Below are 20670 nucleotides of genomic sequence, written 5' to 3' on the forward strand. Positions count from 1 at the left end.
CGGGCAGCCCCGTGGGCCCCGCGAGCCCTCCCGCGCCCGGCGCACCACGGCCAGCCGGGCTCGCCCCGCGGTCCGGCCCGGCCACGCCGGAGGCACGGATGCGGCTTCTGCTTTGTTGTGAATAAAACGTGTCAGGTGTTCGCCGGCGGCCTGGGCGACGCGGGGGCTGCCCGAGCCGAGCCGGTCCCGCCCCACCGGGCAGAGCGCGGCCCTGCACCCCTTACCTCAGATTTCGCGGCGCCTCGGGCGGAAACGGCCCGGCCTGGAGCTGGAAGAGCCGCCGCCGCCGCCCCCTGACGCGCGCTAGTGCCGCCCCGCGCGATAGCGGCGCCGGAAGCCGGCAGCGCGGCCGGAAGTGGGCGGGGCCGGGGCGGGGCGTGCGCGGTGACGCAGGCGCCGAGGACGCGCTGACGGGGCCGCCGCCCGGTGCCCGAGTTCCCAACATGGCGGCGGGGGGCGGCGGCGGCGGCGGCGGCGGCCGGGGGGGCAGCGCCCCGCGCTGGGGCGGCGGCCGCGCCGGGGCCCAGGAGAAGCTGCCGGTTCACGTGAGTGCCCGCGCCCGGCCCGCCCCGGCCCGCCCCGCCCCGCGCCGGCCCACCCGCCCCGCCCCGCCTCACCCCGCCCCGCCCGTCTCCCCGCAGGTGGAGGACGCGCTCTCCTACCTGGACCAGGTGAAGATCCGCTTCGGCAGCGACCCGGCCACCTACAACGGCTTCCTCGAGATCATGAAGGAGTTCAAGAGCCAGAGGTACCGGCCCCGGCCCCGGCCCCGGCCCCGAGCCGGCGCAGGCCCGAGCCCGAGCCCGAGCCCGGAGGCGGCGCGTCCCGGCACCCGCGCTGCGCTGCGCTGCGCTGCTGGGCTGGGACCCGCTTGGCCCCGTGCCGTCCTAGCGCGGCGGCGCGTGGCCCGGGCAGCTCCAGGCAGGGCTGGCTCCGAGGCGGGCGTGTTGTCCGGTCTGAGGGCAGCCCCTTTCCCTGCACCGCCGCCGCTGGGCTGGGCTGGGCTGGGCGCTGGCGTCCGGGGTCCTGACCCGCTCCCGGGAGCTTGTTCTGCTCCCGAGCCGTCTCCCCTGGTCCTCCCCGCAGCGGGGTCGGGCTGCGGCTCCCTCTGCCCCGCGGCTGCCCGACAGCTGGCGCTGACTGCGACCAGCTTGATTCGCCCCTGGCCTCGCCTGTCCTGCCCCGTCCCGCCTCGCTGCGCTCTGGCAGGGGCCGCGGGAGGAGCAGGTCGAGGGGCCTTCGCTCCCGCTGCTCCCTCCGGGGGACGGACCTTCCAGCGGGGCGTGCGGTCGCGGCCTGGTACCGTTCGGCCCTGGGACCCGCAGACCTGCACAGATGCCTGTTTCAGGGGAAAGGCAGGGCTCTTGCTGACGCCTGCACACCTGGCTCTAGCGTACCAAAATGCTGACGTTGCGCGGTCGCTGCGTAAGCCTGCGGGGAGGAGGTATCTTCGCTACGTACCCGGAGCTCAGCGAGCAGTACTTCCCCCTGCTGCGTTTGACATCTTGTAGAGGGAGCCATGAGAAATGTAGGCGCTTCACAGATACCTGCAGGGAGTGAGCACTGTCTCAGTGCTTAAGTCTTTCAAATCCCTGTGCTGTTAAACAAAGTTATTTTTGCAATCTGATGCATCTGTACCTGCGTATGAATTCCTTTGTGGTTGCATTTTGTGACAAAGACCCTGCATGCAGTTAACGGTTTCGTCTTGGTTCTAGCATTGACACCCCTGGCGTAATCAGGCGCGTTTCCCAGCTGTTTCACGAACATCCCGACCTCATTGTAGGATTCAACGCTTTCCTCCCTTTGGGCTACAGAATAGAGATTCCAAAGAACGGGAAGTTGAGTATACAGTCGCCGCTGGCTAGTCAGGTATGTTAACATGCTTGGATTACTTTACGTGAACACAAATGTATGTGCGCATATAGATAAAGTAGCACGCAGGGTCTGCATAGTAAATGAGCTGGTTTGCCTTTATTGCAGTTAGTTAAAGGTTTTCAAATTTTGAGGGTATGGGGTTATAAAAAACAGTTTTGAGGTTACAAAAAAGTTTTTCTTTTCCAGAAATGCTTCTTAGTTTGATTGGAATAAAGCTCCCACACATGCTGCAGCCCAGACATTTGAGTCAGATTTGAGATGGTGGCTGGGTGCACATGTATACATGCTCCATTCAGTCTTTGTAATCACACTTTACGTTTTAAAGGAATATTTCAAAAGATCTTATTTCCTCCTTCCCATTATGGCACAAGACGTTTACTGGCGTGATACAAATAGCCGCGTTTTATTCAGATGCTCATATACTGCACTGAAGGATGTGGTATTAAAACACAAATAGATGCATGCCATTCTCTGCTTCCTTCATCACTGTGCGGTTGTTGAGTTTGTAACTGAAAAGTCTCAGCTAAAATTCTGTTCAGAAGCTTCTTGTATAAACCTTAATTTCCACCATCTACTACTCTTTCAGATCTCTTACGTGCATTGATTGTTTTGTATTACTTAGAAATTTAGCATTTTGACTACTGAGCATGCATCTTGATAATCTGTCATTCTTCTGGAACAAAGTAGTTTTACTCTAACTATACTGCAGGGTGAATTCAAACCATCTCTAAAGTGAAGAGGATAGGGTAATGTAGTGCCAATCACAAGCATTAGTGAATCAGGTTTCTCACGGACCTTTGGTCATTGGATTTTGATTACTCTGTATTCCTTTGTCAAGATCATGGCCAGTGGGTCCAGGTACAGCATTTGAAAATCCCTTGAAAATGAGGCTGCTCTGGTGGAAGAATTGTTGATGAAAACTGGACCTGAGAAGGTATCCACCCTTTGATAAAAGGACACAGAGCAGAGAATATGAATCTGGTGATGAAGTATGGCATTATTGTGCATCAAATGCCTTGATGTTGAGTGACTAACAGGAGACCTGGCTTCATAACTGGATACTGAAATGAAGTCACCATGTGTTGTGGTAATACAAGGTCTTGTTGACACTTGAAACTCGCTGCTGGGTAAAATACTTTCAGAGATGATCTACAAGGCCTACAGGCCCCCTGCTGTGAACCCCTGATTCAGAGAGAGCTCTCATATTTAGTGTATTCTTCCCTGGGAGTTAGTGAGATTCCTCGCTTTCATTCCCCCAGTTCTCAAAAGGTCCAGTATCACAAAGACTCTTCTGCTAGAATCCCTCAACCTTCCTCCTTGCATTAGCTACTGATGGACACTTGCTCCAGAACCAGTTCATACAGTCGTGGTTGGCCTGGGACAAAAGAACTGTGTTGCTCGTGTACCTGGAGGCACTTAAGAAAGGCCGTGGCAGCACTGGCTTGAGAGGAGTTGCTTTTCACACTCAGTTACTAATTGCATAAGCCGTTTTCAAGCATTGCCATATTCAAGAGATGTAGGGCAGAGAGCATGGTCAGATTCAATGCATTCGGATTCCACTAAGCTTGAGGGCTGTGAGCTATAACTTTGTCCTCTGAATCTCATCTGTAAGCTACAAGCATAAAGTTCAGCTGTCACTGGCATAATTCAAAAAGGCTGTTTTCCTAAGGAATCTGAACAACTGCACGTAGGATTTCCTCCATGCTGGCCCCATGGTGCAGCTGCACGTCTACAAACCCTTTGACGCTACTTCTCTAGAGTTCGTTAGTGAAAGGTTGCAAAGATGTTCTCAGCGCTGAGACTGCTTGACTTTTATTTTATAGGGGCAGTTACAATAAGGAGACATAGTTACGTACCTCACTACATCACAAACTTCAACATTTGCCAGGATAGTCTTTAGCCAAACACTGGTGTGGTCTGGTATCATTGCTTGAGTTTTTGCAAACACAGTAAGAAAATGATAACAATTTCCTTTTTACTGTACAATATCTGTGTTCTGGGCAGGGCGCGCTTACCTTCAAGAATTTTGGAGGATGTAAATGTTGGGTATTTGCCAGTGGTTCTGATGAAGTCTAGGAACTCCCTCAGTACGATTAAAATCAAACCTCTTTTCCCTGGAAATATAAACGTTTGAGAAAAGCCTTAAAGTTTAGCAGGTTAAGTTATAGCCTTTATTTGAACATCCAAAAGGTAATACTTGGGGACTGTAAATTTGTGTTGAGCAAGTTTTGTAATAATACAAATCGGAATACAAACGGGCAGAGAGGAAACCTTGAAGGTGAAGCTCGGTCAGTGTGTTTACACATTACCATCCTTCGCGTGCAACTTATTCAGGAGGTTTTAACCTTGAAGACTTTCAAGCATTGTAAACATTTGTCTAAAGCTCTATTCTAACATACGAAAGATGCGGATTGGTTGTTATATAAGTAACCCTGAGTTTAAATGGAAAGAAAAATGATAATTCAACTGTGCTCTTATTTTTATTTTTTTTTTTTAATTGATGGTCTTAGTAACACAGGTAAGGAAACTCAGGGCGGTTAAATCTTTTTCTATGCAGTAACTTTTCTCTGACTAAATATAGGCAAAATATTTTTATTGAACTTGTAGCTTTGTTTCCGTTCGTAATTCAGTAGCTTGCATTACTTCTGCCGCTAGGTGTCCTCGGAGCCTGTTCCAAGTGCTCTCCCTGGCAGTGGATTATTGCTGCATTACTCTCAGGAGAATTCTCACAACCACAGTGACTGTTCCGAGGAGTACAGGCAACAACTGCCGTACAAAGAAGATAAATCTCAGATCCCTTTGGAATCTGATTCTGTGGAGTTCAACAATGCGATAAGTTATGTGAATAAGATCAAAACCCGTTTTCTTGACCACCCAGAAATCTACAGATCGTTTTTAGAAATTCTTCACACTTACCAGGTAAAATTCCTGTGAGTAAGAGATTGTGGTTTACTGTTGTGGCCACTTGAAACCTGTATTCTTACACATTGTTTGTATATAGAGAACTGTGGCTTACTATAAAAGCTGCCCCAAATTCAGCCTCCCTCAGGTGAATGTGAACATGGGGAAACATAAAACAAGCCCAGGCTTTGTGCACAGCTCAGCTCAAGCCCTTCCAGGAACACTTCAGCATCCAGGCACATTCTTTTTCAAATGCTTCAGGCATTGGTTTAGAGAATGAGGTTGGAGAAGCCTCACTGAAGCCCTGCAAGGAGAATGGATTTTTTTTTAACTTTGTGATTTTTTTTTTTTTTTAAGCTTTTTATCTACTGTGACTAGATTTACACACACACAGAAGGGGTGTCTAAAGAGTTTGACAACTCTTTCCTGAGCCACTCAGGCTCTGAAGCTTCACTATAGTTTTGTCCCCACTTGCTACTTGCAAGGTGGTCTTGAGCTCAAACTGGGATACCCTATATGGTACATACTGTACTGCTACAAGAATCCTGGGCCAGTTGATAACTATCTAAAGGGTTTCTTTTCTGTATTTGGCTTTTGAACACAGTGGGTTGTCTGTTCCATTTTCCTTGCTAACCAGAATGTACTACTTGACTACTGTAGCTTTTAACATCTGTCTGTACATTGGCAGAAAGAACAGCTGAACACTAAGGGCCGGCCGTTTCGTGGCATGTCAGAGGAAGAAGTATTTACTGAAGTAGCAAATCTCTTCAGGGGACAGGAGGATCTACTCTCAGAGTTTGGCCAGTTCCTTCCTGAAGCTAAAAGGTCTTTGGTATGTGTGCTCTTGTGAGGCGTAAAAGATAGTTTACTCCGAGTTGTCTTCTAGTTGCATCGTGATCTGCATTATGTCTAAACAAATAACCAAAGGATTTTGGCCAGACCCTCACAAGGTATTTAGGTTCCTGCCATTCATTGATTTGATCAGAATTAGACATTTAAATACCTTTGAGGATTTGGATCTGTGCAGTTGCCACTAGCACTAAGGTAATGGGATCTGGGGTAGGAGTGATTAAATTACTGCAGAGTGAAGGAACGCAGAGAAGAGCTGAGTGGATGACATGTCTGTACCTCTTTCTCAGAGCAGCTGGCTGACATAGTAGAGAGAACCTGCACCTTCTCAGCTGAAACGCGTAGCAAACAGTTTTGTGTAACTTCTTTGAAGTTACTGCTTTTGGGGGCCGTGGTTACAATTTTCTGGAGACCTTTTAGAAGTGGTGTGTGAAGAGATGATTCTCTAGCTTGCTTGGTACTGAGACTTATGCACTGTGGAAAGCAGACACCCCACTTTTGAGAGAGGTCTTGAAGGGCTGTGTGAGAGAACCAGTTATCTTGGCTTGCAAAAAATATATATATACTGCGACCCATCCAGCTTTCAGTTGGAGGGAATTATTTTGCAGTGTTAAAACTCTCTTATTTGGGGGACTGCCACTTATTTTTCTGCAGCTTCCATTGACAAGAAGGTCTGAACTGACTGCTTTTTCAGCAGCTCCCTCTGGGGGGGAAAAAAGTCAAAGGAATGTTGTTTTTGTTCCTGAACTGCAGCTCCATTAAATCGTTGACAGTGGGTGAAAACCTCACAGAAAGATGATTTTTGAAATTTGGGAGGAGTGGAGGAAGGCTTGGGCCACAGCACAGCTCTGTAGGGTGCTGTTCAGATGCTGCTGTAGCATCAGTCAAGAATTTTAATCTAGCCCTGGAGCTGTTCGTAGCTCCAGGAGTACAGAATGTACCTTAATGTGATGGGTTGTTGGTTTTTTTTTTTTTAATTTAGCTGCTCCAGCAATAAAGAAGCTGTGGCAGGGTTTTGACTTCTCCGTGGTGCGCAAAAAAAGTGCTTTCAGATTCAAACCATTATCAAAGGTTCTGCGGTTAGTGTTGCTGTAGTTATTACTTGGTTGTATGCAAGCCACCCACTTACTCCATATTCTCTATTCTGCCCAAATAAATTGGGTTCTTTATTTCTGTCGAACTAAGAAATACATATTGAAACCATTTATTCTTTCCTTCAGTTCACAGGAAATGGACCATGTGAAATGAACAGTGCCCAGAAAATTGAACATGAAAAGAACCTGGAACACAGTAAGAAGCGATCCAGACCATTGATGCTGCGTCCTGTTTCTGGCCCAGCAAAGGTATCTTATTGTAAATAAGTGAAATATTCAGGTACTGTACAGTGCTATATCATCCATGTTGCATTTAGGCAATTGCTTTTTAACTTCTAAGTTGTGCTGCACGTGGAAGCATTACTCTGACTCACTGATGAGAACTTACTGATTAGCATTCAAGATACTTACAAAAGGAAGTTTAAAGATGTGTTTGGAGTACATTGTCCTTTGATCAAACAAAGTGTTATGCCCATGCCAGGTGTCAAGTCATACAGGAATTTGGAAGCCTTGAGTTGACCGACCTCCTTGAACAAATTTCTGTCTGCAGGACTCTGCCTCATGCGGAGCCATGCTGTTGTCATGTGGAGCTGGGGGCTGGTGTCATTCATACAGAATATCACAGGGGATTTGACATGATAACGCTCATTTTTCTGTTTTGGGAATAAGGACACAGAGCTAGCGGTTTGCAGAAGTATTTGCCATTCAGTAAAATTGAGACATTGAAGTAAATATTGGATCTCTTCAACAGAAAAAAATGAAACTGCGAGGTACCAAAGACCTGTCTGTAGCAACAGTGGGAAAATATGGAACGCTACAAGAGTTTTCTTTCTTCGACAAGGTCAGTGATCTGGCCCCTCATGTTGTGCGTGTGGCCTTTTCAACTGTGTAGAGCAACTGGTTGGGTTGTATGGCTTCCTCCATACCTTCAGGTGGCAGCCCTTCCCAATTACCTACCTGTACAGGCTTCAAAGGGGCAGGGCAGTAAACAGGAGAAGCTCAGGAGACTCCAGAGGAAACTTTAACTTGTATTTTCTAGCATGTGTGCTGCCTACTGAATTTTTGTTTCTAAGTCTATGATCCTCAGGCTGATAAAGATGCAATTTGTTACTAAGTTGTTTTTTTAAAAGCTGGCATTTCTGTGCCTCTGGGTATGGTGCTCCAGTAGATACACAGTTATTAGGCTAAACCACTTGGACAGAGTCATCTGGGATGTCAGTATAAAAATAAAGCTAGTTATAGTTCCTTTGCCTGCCTTCCTTCTCCTAGGTGCGCAGAGTACTCAAGAGTCAAGAAGTCTATGAAAACTTTCTTCGCTGTATTGCACTCTTCAACCAGGAGCTAGTGTCAGGCTCAGAGCTTCTCCAGCTAGTCACCCCATTTTTAGGGTAAGTCCTGACTGGCTATTATGGTAGAGCTTTCAAACATTTGCTTGCGTTACAGCTTTCTATTGGGCTTTGTGAGCCAATATTTTAAGGTTAATTTAGAGGGGGAAAACATCTTATCCAACTTTTAAATACCATAGAATCTTACTACTATAAAAAGGGAATCTATTTGTGGCAGGATCTTGTAGGGAAGTGTTTTGCCTTTTCCCATCCAAGGGAAGGGGGAAGTGTCATGGCAATGAACAAGGACTCACTAAGCTGCTAAGAAGGAATAGTGATAGGATTCTGAAGGGAGTTATTTGCTGCCTGCTGCGAAAAAGGTGGTAAAGACTTTTAGGGGAGTCATTAAAGCGGGTAGGATAATTATGGAGGGTTTTTTGACCTGCTACTTTTAGTTTGGTTTTTGCCCTACCCTCTAAAATATGAAAGAGGGAGAAGAAATAATTACTAGTTCGGGGGTGTAGCAGAGAGCATCTCAAACAAGTGCACTTACCTGTTTGTATGTGTTTATTTTTCAAGGAAATTTCCAGAACTCTTTGCACAGTTCAAGTCATTCCTTGGCGTGAAAGAGCTTTCGTTTGCTTCTCCACTGAGTGACCGATCTGGGGATGGAATGAGTCGAGAAATAGATTATGCTTCCTGCAAACGTATAGGTTCAAGTTATCGGGCTCTTCCAAAAACCTATCAACAGCCAAAATGCAGTGGAAGAACAGCCATTTGCAAGGAGGTATTTGGCAGCTTAAGCTTATCGACTACCTATGCTTGGCTGCAATGGCAGCCTAACCCAGAGTGACGTCAGAAATGCTGCCTTCTCATGAGTGTTTAGGGCACATGTAAATGCAGAAGGTATACTGCTTTAAGTTATACTGCTGCAACTTTTGTATGTGCATTCATCCATCTAAAACTGGTTATCAGTTTAGCTTGCCCCTGTATATTTACCAGTAAGAGCAAATCCAATATTATATTAGTCAGGCTTGTGTGCATAAGAATGTCCATACAGAAGGGTAAAGTGATTTAACTAAGTCTGCATAAAGGTCACACATGGCGTAGTGACAGCAGCTCTTCTCAACTGGAAGAAGGGTTTACAAGAATGAGCGCTCCCAACTCCGCCCGTATTGGCACTGGCACCTTTGCCTCCATTACCAGCAGCAAAGGGCACCTCAGAAATATGAAGAACTCCCTGGTGGGGTTTTTCACACATGCTATTTTGAGAAATGGTCACCCTTGTTAATTTAACACCCCTTTCCCACCCCCTCAGGACACGCGTGCACCATCTAACTAGGTGTCATACTGGTGTTAGAATTGCTACTTTAGCCAATTCCTACAGTCCTTGTCTCCTGAGATGCTGGCTGATGTCACATTTGACTTTGTTGCAGGTTTTAAATGATACCTGGGTTTCATTTCCATCCTGGTCTGAGGACTCTACATTTGTCAGCTCAAAAAAGACTCCCTATGAGGAGCAGCTGCATCGTTGTGAGGATGAACGATTTGAGGTGCTTCTGCTCTTCAATTTAACTATCAAGTCTCATATCCATGATGTCAGTTTTCTATATAAAAGCAAAATTCAAAGTTATTAGGGTTATGGTTGAATGGGTAGCCTGTAGCCAAATGCTAAACACTATTAATCTTCTTGCTGTGTTAGTCCCTCTTCTTTTGTCCTTTGGCTTTGGTGTGGACTTGTGTTCCCAAAGTCACTCTCTCCTAAGAGACCCCTTTTGCTTCTTTCCATGAGAGGTAGTGAACAACTCTTCACTTCTCTAGTCTGCAAGAGGAAAGGCAAATACCCTAATGATGCTCTTGTGTACTGGGGGGAGGGAAAGTCTTGGAGGACTTGACCTGTCCTTTACATGCAGACCCCTTGCAAGTGCTGCTGCTGGTACTTTTACCTGTGTGGTAGCTTAAATGCTGCTTTTGGCCTGGGGACTATTTCCTCAACACTATCTCCTCCAACCAGAAACGCCAAGTGCACTGTATTGCCCAGCTCTCCCAAGTGCACGTGCAGCACAAGACATCCCGTAAGATACATCTGGTCAATCCTGGAAAGAGAGAGCTTTGACAAAAGAAACTATTACAATGCTCCATAGTTTGAGTTGCCTGACATGTTCCCTGCACAAGCATTGCTTTGGCTAGGGAGACTGCCCTTGTAGTTACGAGTGCTAGCAGAGAACTCTTCTAGCAGGAATCCTTATCTGAGCATAGCAGATCCCCACTTCCTCCTGCACAGTCTTTCCTTATGCTGTATCCTGTATTAACTCCCACAGCTAGATGTTGTCCTGGAGACAAATTTGGCCACAATACGCGTGCTAGAGAGCGTGCAGAAAAAGCTCTCTCGGATGTCTCAAGAGGATCAGGAGAAGTTCCGACTGGATGACTGCTTAGGAGGAACGTCAGAAGTGATCCAGCGTAGAGCTATCTACCGTATTTATGGTGACAAAGCCCCAGAGATCATTGAGAGTCTTAAGAAAAACCCGGTTACTGCTGTCCCTGTTGTTCTGAAAAGGTAATTCCTCTCTTCACCTATGAGCTCTCAGCAACTAACCAGTACAAGCTGTGAGAACTTGTTGGTTCAGAAGTTAGTTGCCTAGGACTGTGCCCTGAGGAAAGGTGAGCAGTTGCATGCAATATTAAACAACAGCATTCCCATCTCAGATATTTAGCTGATTCTTAGCTCCATGTAAGAAGGGCTTATTTCAGCAATTCATAGACTCATACATGTTGGGCTTGGAAGGGACCTCAACAGATCATCAAGTCCGACCCCCTGCCTAGGCAGGAAAGAGTGCTGGGGTCAGATGACCCCAACCAGATGCCTATCCAGCTTTCTCTTAAAGACCCCCGAGGTGGAGAGAGCACCACCTCTCTTGGAAGCCCATTCCAAATTCTGGTCACCCTCACTGTGAAGAAGTTCTTCCTGATATCTAGTCTAAATCTGCTCTTTGTCAGTTTGTGACCATTGTTCCTTGTTACCCCAAGAGGTGCCCTGGGGAACAGAGCATCTCCGACCCCTTGCTGCGTCCCCCTAATGAATTTGTAGGTGGCCACGAGATCACCTCCCAGCCTTCTCTTGTGGAGGCTGAAGAGGTCCAGGTCCCTCAGTCTCTCATTATAGGGCTTGGCCTGTAAGCCCCTAACTATACGAGTGGCCTCCTCTGGACCCTCTCAAATCTATTGACATCCTTCTTGAAGTACGGCGCCCAAAACTGCACACAGTACTCCAACTGCGGTCTGACCAATGCTGCACAGAGGGGAAGTATCACCTCCTTGGATCTATTTGTCATGCATCTGCTGATGCACGATAAAGTGCAGTTAGCTTTGCTGATAATTTTTTTAATCTTGGAGTCCACTATGACTCCGAGATCCCTTTCTGCTTCTGTGCTGCTGAGAGGGTCACTTCCCAGCCAGTAGATGTGCTGGATATTTTTGTGCCCTAGGTGCAGTGCTCTGCACTTGTCCTTGTTGTACTGCATCCTATTGTGTACTGCCCACTCTTCTAACCTGTCCAGGTTTGCCTGCAATCATTCCCTACCCTCTGGAGTGTGCACATAGTGCATTGTCATAATCACATTGTTCTTGTGGGAACTGTGTGTTCCCTTAGAAGTAGAGTTCCTTTCCTTGCCCCAATTTGGTGATTGCTGTGCACTTTGAGGATAACTGTATAACTGGATTGTTTTTTGGGCTACCATGGAAGTAAGAGAAGTAAATTCTCTCCAAGTCCATAACTAAACTAAACCAATCTTTCAATTGTAAATGGCTTCTTATGGTCCAGATTTAGCTAGTGTTTCCTTTCAAGTTGCTCTCAAATGTATTTAAGCATACATTTAAACATAAGTTAGACTTGCAAATCCTCCTTTTATAAGAGGCATTGTTTCCAAAAATGCTTAGTTTAACGTAAAACAAGAAATGGGGCTTCAGATCCCCTCCTGTTAACTCTTAATCTTCTACATTTGGCGTATAAGTTCTCCTGCCATTTCTAACCCTTGTATGTGAAGCAGAGAGCTGAATAGGATCTCTGTGGTCCTGAAAATAGTGTTCCAGAAGTGTGTGAGCATTATTAAGGTTCTAGACCCTTTCCTGTGGTTTGTCCAAGCTTCTAACATTCAGGGGGCTTAGACTACTATATTCTATTGATGTCCGTTTATGAAGCTGTGCATTTCTAGGCATGCCTGGTTATCAGAGTGTTCCTTGCGCCCGCCCTGCTCTAAGAATATTGAAAGTGTTAGTGCATCTCAGCAGGCTGCTCAAACAACATTGCATAAGGATTTCTGTAGTCTGGCTTTTAGGTGAACAGCACATTCTGCATCACGCAGGTTGAAAGCAAAGGAGGAAGAATGGCGGGAGGCCCAGCAGGGTTTCAACAAGATCTGGCGGGAGCAGTATGAGAAAGCTTATCTGAAGTCTCTTGACCACCAGGCTGTCAACTTCAAGCAAAATGATACCAAGGCCTTGCGTTCCAAGAGCTTGCTGAATGAGATTGAGAGTGTCTATGACGAGGTGTGTATGCTGGCAAAGTCTGCTCTATTGTTTACAATTAATGTCCAAGGATTGGAGTCATAGCTGGGCCTCATTGTGGTGGGTGCTCTGTAGTCAGAGGAAGACACCATTTCTGCTTTGGAGAGATCTTTAATTTCAGATGAGAGGTACTTCCCAATTAAAACAGGCTGCTTTCCTGTGGCAGGAGTGGCTCCTGGGAAGGGATGGAAAAGAACTGATCCCTTTGTCTCTCGATTACAGCATCAGGAGCAGCATTCAGAGGGGAGAAGTTCCTCCACAAACGAGCCTCACCTTATATTCATTTATGAGGATAAGCAGATTCTGGAAGATGCAGCTTCTCTCATCAGCTACTATGTGAAACGACAGCCCACCATCCAGAAGGAAGACCAGGCCACCATTCGGCAAATAGTGCATCACTTCATACCAGAGCTGTTTTTCTCTCCACCCCCTGAGCACAGCATTTCTGAAGAGTCAACAGATGAGGACAGAGAGCACCATCAGGCGCAGGTGCTAGATACTGCCGAGTTACGCAAGAAGCTTGCACCGGTGCTGCCAAGCAGCCCCCTAGACACAAAAGCAATGTTCTGCGATGTCACGGCGGCCGAACCCCACAACACTCTGGATGACGTTTACAGCCTGTTCTTTGTCAATAACAACTGGTATTTCTTCCTCCGCCTTCACCAGACTCTCTGCTCTAGACTCTTAAAGATTTATCGTCAGGCTCAGAAGCAGCTTCTAGAGTATCGGTCTGAAAAGGAGAGAGAGAAACTCCTGTGTGATGGGAGGAAAGAGAAAACCAATGATCCAGCCATGGAACTGAGACTGAAGCAACCAAGTAAGACCCTCCTGCAGTCAGAGACCCATTTTGCTGTCAACATTGGAGTTGTCTTATGCAAAACCATTTTTATCTCGGTACCCAGGACCAGCATGCTGGCCTGCAAGCAGTATAGTTGCAGCAACGTCTGGCTCTTTAAACATGCAGATTCATAAATGTTACTCGCATACATGTAACCAGTGTAGTTAGTGGGTGGCTTAAAAGCTAAGGGATGTAGTCTTAGCTTGTTCACACCTTTTGCAAGCCCATAAGCTGCTGTACCATGTATACTTTTATCTCCAATACAGATGTTGAGAGCATGGGAAAATAGTTACATAGCATTTTGGTGTTTACTTTGTTGCTTAGAGTTAAAATGTGTATGAGAGTGCAGTGTCATCGAGGCAGATGGTCAGGCTGTTCTCTTAGGTCTTTCAAGAGCCAACAGTGCTCTCTGGAAAGACGTAGCTGGTGCTTTAAGTATCTTGTTCTGTATTTGTAAAAACATTTGTGGCACCAAGATTGTGGAGGTGAGTGTGGTTCTCTGCTAAATCTCCTGTCTCTGGCCACTCCTGTGTGCAGCAAGTGACTGCTCTTTTTTATCTTGCCCAGGTGAGGTGGAGCTGGAGGAATACTACCCAGCATTCCTGGACATGGTGAGAAGTCTGCTGGATGGGAACATTGACCCCACACAATACGAGGACACCCTGAGAGAGATGTTCACAATCCATGCTTACATCGGCTTTACCATGGACAAGCTGGTACAGAATATTGTCCGCCAGGTAACCAGCCCTCAAATTATCTTATAGTGCCCCTACCACGCAGCTTGGGCCCAACCTCTCCCCAGCCTGCTGATAAGATCTGCAAGTTCACCACGTGATGGAGAGACCTAGCAAAGCTTAGAGGAGCTTCCTCTGACACTTGTGATAGCATCTTGGTAAGGCAAGCAAGCGAAAACCGCTTTTGGCCTCTCCTAGCCAGACCTCTCCTCCCCCTCCCAAAGTATTGCAGTTTAAAAAGTTACATTGTCCTGAGATGTCAGTAATCTCTCTCTCAGGTTTTGGAAAGTGGGGGGGAGTCAGAAAAATGACTGCCAGTGAAGACCGGTGGAAGTGCAGTTTGAGCTGAAGCCACTTTTGTCTTTTCCCTTCTATTTACCTGTAATTTGTATGGAATTACAGCTTCCCTCTTCTCGCCTCCCTCGGGACGCCTGCAGTGCTGCTGCTGGTTCTGGGAGAGCTTCGCTCGGAAGCTGGGAAGAGCACTCCTGCCCTTCTGTGAAACTGGCCACCCCAGAGTAATCTTCCTCACGGACCACAGCATTTCTTTTTTTTAATTTCAGGGCATTGTTCCTAAAACAAATGTAACAGACTCAAGGGCAAGGGTCGTCCACTCTGTCAGGGTCTGTTTCAGGCCTACCTTGCCTCGTGGCATTTCCAATAGCCCTTGACCTTAGCAGGCTTCTTTCATGGAAGACAACCACCACCATCTCCCAGTCTGCTACAGCCTGAGCTCAGGCCTCCCTTTTTGTCTGCACCCTCCAGGGCAGGTGTAGCAAGGCAGAATGGACTGAGCCCACAACCCCTTGGTAACCCCAGCTTGTCCATCAGAAGCGGAATACCTAGGTCTCTGTTACCAGCTTAAGAATCGGATGCTCTAAATGAGCATTTTATCAGGAGGCCGAGTCGTGTGCTAGTCACATTAAGTCACTTGTGCAAGTACCCCTTGCACAAGGCTGCTGCTGTTACAGAGATGCCCGTAGGAGGTATGCAGGATCAAGTCTAGAGGCAGAATTGGGTGTGGAAGTGGCTGGAGGTGTACGGTGGTGGACGCTGCATTCTCCATTCAGCAAGTCTCTTGTGAGAGTTGAAACTCTTCTTGGCTTGTTGACAGCTTCACCACCTTGTGAGTGACGACATCTGCCTGAAGGTTGTTGAACTTTATTTGAATGAGAGGAAGCGTGGTGCTGCTGGAGGCAACCTGTCCTCCAGGTGTGTGCGGGCAGCCAAGGAGACCAGCTACCAGTGGAAGGCGGAGCGCTGCATGGCAGATGAGAACTGCTTCAAGGTGAGTGCAGAGCGAGCTGGCACAGGAAGCGCAGGCAGCTGCAGTCTGACTTCCTGAGAGCACAGTGTCTCGTTAATGCAGATTGCTCTGAACAGAATGTCTCTTGGGTCAGATTGCTGGGGAGTTGTCCTGCCCCTGCAGCTAGCAGCTGCTGGACCAAGCCTCCTTCAGAAAGGTGATCAAACCTCCTTCAGAGAGACCGTTTCTTTCGCAAACACAGCAGACCTAGCAATGCTGACTCTTGGGGGGCGTTGCTTTGGAAGCAAACGGACAAGAGTGCCCCTTTCCCACGGGCTTTGGTCTCGGGCTGGGTAGAAAGTGTGAAGACACAGCAAGGTACAAGCAGTGCAGAAAGAAGGCAGCTCCTGCCCTTTGTGTCACAGTCAGGAATGCTGACTTACACCATGGATCTTGGTTTGTCGATTTCTGCTGTGGGTTAGAGTAGGCAGGTTTTTGCAGACAGACACTTTCAGAAAGGGCTTTCAGTAGGGAGAGACCAAGGGATTCCAGCATGTTTGCAGGGGACTGGTCCATGAGGGTGGACAGTGGCCATGAAAAGTGAAAGAAAAGCTCTGAGTAGTGGTTCCAGTTGTAGGGATTGTTTAAGGGAAAGACTTGCAGAGGACATACAGGTAGAATTTAGCAATAGCTTGGACGGGGGTGAGCAAGTGAGAGGCATCTTAACCAGAACACCAGGCCAGTGATGGGGAGGAAGGCGAGCAGCCAGCAGTCTCTGGGCGTGAAGAGCTACAAGGAAACTTGGAAGGGAAGATGGAGCTTGGCTTCAGCATGCTGCACGTGAGAGGTCTAGATGAGGCAGCAGCTGGACCAAACGGGAGGAGTTACCTGGGATGAGTGGGTAGAGGGCAGGGGCTGGAAGAGATTTAGGAGACATTTATTTAGGGCTGGTTCTGGAAGCCCCAGGGACAGAATTTAGGGGAAAAGAGAACAGCCTCACCTAACTTCCCTGTGTCTATCCCTTTGCTACAGGTAATGTTTCTTCAGAGGAAAGGGCAAGTGATCATGACCATTGAGCTATTGGATACAGAAGAAACCCAAACAGAAGATCCTGTTGAGGTCCAGGTAATGCAGTAGTGGAACCAGAACCCCCTCAGCACCACTGGCAGAGCAGGCTGCTAGGGGCGCTCCCCTCTGTCCTTGCTCCAACTTGTGAGTTTGTGTCGGGAGGACGAGCATGTGCAGGGTTGTAACAGTTGGTCCTAGAGGCTCTTGTCGGAGACTAGTAGGTTTACCTGTCCATGGGGTCAGGGGCTGTAGTAGGAACTAAGCACTAAAGCAGGCTAGAAAAATTGGGAAGTTGTACCTGATTTTTTTTCTGACTGAAGAGGAAAATGACTTGGAAATGGTCTCTCTTGTGTAGCACTTGGCCAACTACATGGAGCAGTATGTTGGGGTGGAGGGAGCCCCAAGCAGCCAGAACGATGGCTTCTTGCTGAAACCAGTCTTCCTGCAAAGGTGAGCTCCCCTCTGTCCCTGGTGTCACCCCTGCCTGCCCCCCCAACAGCAGTCCTGTTGCTGTCCTACATGTTGGGGGTGATTCTGTACGATGCACAGTGTAGGCAACTCCAGGGAAATGTAGCCACCTCTGGGGTGCAGGACAGCAGCCACAGCATGGCAAGCTGCACAAGGGCTCGTGAGAGGGAATGGTCCATCTCCCCTTGGGCAGCATTTAAGTTCATTCACTTGCTGGAGACTGTAAGTCCTGACCGCTTCATGCTTTGCCAGCTGGGGAAGGGGACGGGAGGGCAGCGGGTCTGGAAACCGCAATCCTGGAAAGAGCCAGGTGCAAGTTTAATGCTTCCTCTCTGCTTCCAGCTCTGCTCAAGGGGTGGAGCTGAGTAACCTGGTGTGTCTCGCCCTGTCACAATGCTCTTTTCTAGGAACCTTAAAAAATTCCGCAAGTGGCAGTGCAAGCAAGTGAGAGCTCTGCGGAGCGAGGCCAAAAGCTCCTGGAAAAGGCTGATTGGGGTGGAGAGCGCGTGCAATGTGGACTGCAGGTTCAAGCTCAACAGTCACAAGATGATGTTTATCGTGAACTCTGAGGACTACATGTACAGGCGGGGTGCACTCTGCCGGGCCAAACAGGTGAGTCCCCTACTATTGTGGTAGCTTGGGTGCTGGCAGTGATGGGGAATTTGAGCCACAAGTGGCAAATGTCTTTGTGCCTGAATCCCTCCAGGCTACACCCTTGAGGTACTGCCCTCTTTGGGCTGAAACACCAAAGGAGGCTGGTAGAGGCCATGTGCCTCAGTTTACTGGCCACAGATTTACCATGCAAACCACACAGGAGGATGATCCATGCAGAAAGCAGGTAGGTGGGATCTGTGCTGTTGGCTGGGGTTATGTATGGCTCAAAAGTCGGGGAGTGGAGAGGCCAGCCTCCTCTCCCAAGACCCTCTCCCTGATCTCTCCTGTCCTTGCCTCAGGCACAGCCAGTGGTTCTGCTCAAGCACCACCAGCAGTTTGACGAGTGGCACAGCAGGTGGCTAGAAGAGAATGTCACTGTGGAGGCAGCAGACCTAGTTCAAGACTGGCTCATGGGTGATGAGGACGAGGACATGGTGCCGTGCAAAACAACTTGTGAGACGATCAGTGTCCATGGGGTCCCAGTGAACAGATACAGGGTGCAGTACAGTCGCCGGCCAGCTTCACCATGACAAAGGACTTGTCCACAAGACCATGCCAAGCAGGAGCTTTGCTGGTGAAACACTAAGTCTGAGAATAGTGGTGGGAATGCAGTGTATGTATTAACGATATTTATCCAAACAGCATTTTACTTTGGGTTATGATGTATTTCCATACGGCATAGAATTGTCTCCTTGCAGCATAATCCTCTGGGCCAGGTCATGAAGAGAGCTGAAACCATGACAGGAAGAGAGCTCTTGGCACTGACATGCCATAGAGCAGATTCCCAGCTTCAGGTCTGCTGTGGATCAGCCACTGCTGGAGAGGCTGAGCGAGATGGCTTTTGGAACAGGTGGACAGACTAGAGGAGACCGGTGGCAACCGCACTAGAGGGATGGAACAAGCGGGGCTCGCTGCTGGCAGAGGAGCAGAGAGCTGTAATGCTCCAGCCAGACCAGAGCAGGAGTGATGCTGGAGCAGATGCTGGCAGCTGCTTCCTCTTTGAAAGGTTTGTTCCATGTCTCTCTGGATTTCATTGCAGGCCTGAGCCTGCAGAACTTTTCATTGTAACCCCTCAATGCCAGAGGGTCCAGAGCACAGATGGCCAGCCTCACCAGGGACTGCAGGCACTCCTCACATTATCTGTTTGTACTAATGCAAGCTCTGAACACAGTGTTTGTATCGACTTCTGGCAGGGAAGTGCCAAACCCCGAGGTAACAAGAGGAGAAGCTAACTTTCAACTCCAAAACAATTGCGTTGCTAAAATTCTACAGTGTGAACAAGTGAGAAACGTCTCCACGGGCTGCAAGGTTAAGCAGGGAGCCAGAGCAGGGTGCCCTGGGCACATCCTCTGCAGAGTGCTATATTGGACCTTGTGCCAGTGCTCTGCAAACTTGTCACACCACTGGATTCTGCCTGCTGAGCTCAGGAGTTGTGTGGAGTGGGAGTAATGTCCATGGTGAGGGGTCTTGCATTTTGCATGCTGAGTGGCAGCCACCAGAACAGTGTCCTGCAGGCTCCTGGCTTTCCCATGCGCATCCAGAACTCCTCCTCACTGCTGCGCTGGTCACCCCTGAAGCAGTCAGCAGATGGAGCTCTTGGAGCACAACGTTTGCACTGAGCTTGAGGTTTCTCCGTCGCACATCAGTCTGTGTAAGGTTGTGTCCATGAGGCAGATGGCACCCTGTTCAGCCCCGACTCCGAGTTTCTCGGCTTTTGGAGGAATTGGAACTGCTCACGTGTTTGTTTCTTTGTGGTTTGTTTGGTTTTTTCCCTGTGGTTCAAAGCCAGTGGGAGTCTCACTGTTTTTCTCGCTGTCCAGCATTTGGTCCTGCAGTTGTCTCATTGACAGTGGAAAACGTGACAAACCTTTTGGATACTTGTGACCTATAACTGTACCAGCTGCACGTCTTTCTTGCAAGATAACCTGTGCGGGGGACAGCAAGGCTTCAGGCACTGTTGGCCACAAGCACAGCGATTGGCAGCAGAGGGCTTTGCACCAGGAAGCCAAGCTCTCGCTGTCCAGGGTTTCAGTTAACTTCAGTTGCTGAAACGAGCCAAAGGTGGTTTTTTGTTTTTCTGTTTTGTCGTCGTCGTCCCCCGCAAGCTCTTGGCTTGTTTTGGGTAAGGAGCATAAGATAATGAACATGAACCTCTGAGAGCCTGGGGTAGGTCTGACTGATCCAGTGCACAGGATCCCTATTGCTTCCAGACCGCTCTCCAAATGCACCTCAGTCCTGTCCAACTCTCTGCCAGCTCCCAGCAGAGATGACCAACTGTGCCAAACTTTGTTATTGTTTATGATACAACTGTTCACTAGACGGTAGGTTGCAACTTGTGGCTTAAAACGCATTTGATTCCATGCCTCCCTGGGCGCACGATGCATTCATGCATCCCCCTGCTTGGTCTCCCCAACATTTTTAAGTGTACTTCAGACATTTTTAAGCAATCTTATTTTGTAAACTTTAATTTATAACCTGAATGGATTACGTGAGACTCTGTAATTTACAGCACTCTTGTCTCAAACATGATAGTAACAAATGATGTGAATAAAACACGCAGGCAGTGCAGACGTGTTTGAGAGTGGCTTGCTAATGACTGAGATTTCAGCCTTGAATGCTGTGTATCTGCTAGCATGAAGCTGATTAAAGAGAGTTTGTTCTTCCTTTGACTTTCTTTTTGAAGGATCTTTGCTTTGGGGCTTGTAATTGCTTTGCCAGCTCTCTGAATGTAGGTTTTTTTTATATATTTATTTGCACATTCAAGTAAAATAAAGTATGGAGCTTATAAATCAGCAGCTCTCACAGAGTCCTTTCCTCATAAGTGACATTAGAGCCAGGGACTGGACCAGAGTGACCGATGCCTAATCCCACACTGTAGAACAGGCTATAGAGGTGGGTGCAGGACTGGCCATGCCAGCAAGTAGACTGATGACCCTGGTAGTCACCCACTGACTTGCTCTGAGCACTGAGAGGCAAGAGTCTCTACTCCCTTGATAGTGCCTCAGCCATGCACCCCGCTTTCTTATCTGAGCTATAAATGCAAGCACTGCAG

General features: G+C 48.1%; 1 protein-coding gene and 1 long non-coding RNA gene across 4 annotated transcripts; one reads left to right on the plus strand and one right to left on the minus strand.

Annotated features, from left to right (window-relative positions):
* Positions 1-428: 428 nt before the first annotated feature.
* Positions 429-20410, plus strand: SIN3B (SIN3 transcription regulator family member B). Of its 3 annotated transcripts, XM_059720050.1 has the most exons (20): positions 429-545; positions 642-748; positions 1716-1869; positions 4531-4794; positions 5465-5608; positions 6846-6968; positions 7471-7560; positions 7989-8107; positions 8624-8831; positions 9481-9597; positions 10366-10604; positions 12409-12592; positions 12833-13427; positions 14016-14185; positions 15297-15470; positions 16461-16553; positions 16852-16946; positions 17372-17576; positions 17671-17802; positions 17918-20410. In XM_059720050.1, exons 1-20 carry the CDS (start codon positions 444-446, stop codon positions 18146-18148), a joined length of 3546 nt encoding a protein of 1181 aa, XP_059576033.1. In that variant the 5' UTR covers positions 429-443; the 3' UTR covers positions 18149-20410. The 3 variants fall into 3 exon arrangements, with proteins under 3 accessions (XP_059576033.1, XP_059576035.1, XP_014458964.1); XM_059720052.1 differs by lacking the exon at positions 17671-17802; XM_014603478.3 differs by lacking the exons at positions 429-545; positions 642-748 and adding an exon at positions 2714-2809 and having other exon boundaries at positions 1780-1869.
* On the minus strand, positions 4788-8681 carry LOC109282520 (uncharacterized). The gene is made up of 3 exons (XR_002089529.2): positions 8598-8681; positions 7131-7372; positions 4788-5080 (listed from the first exon to the last, which is right to left on the minus strand). It is a non-coding gene; the product is annotated as an uncharacterized LOC109282520 (long non-coding RNA).
* Positions 20411-20670: the final 260 nt, after the last annotated feature.

The sequence above is a fragment of the Alligator mississippiensis genome, chromosome 16 (assembly GCF_030867095.1).
Source record: "Alligator mississippiensis isolate rAllMis1 chromosome 16, rAllMis1, whole genome shotgun sequence".
Lineage (NCBI taxonomy): Eukaryota > Metazoa > Chordata > Crocodylia > Alligatoridae > Alligator > Alligator mississippiensis.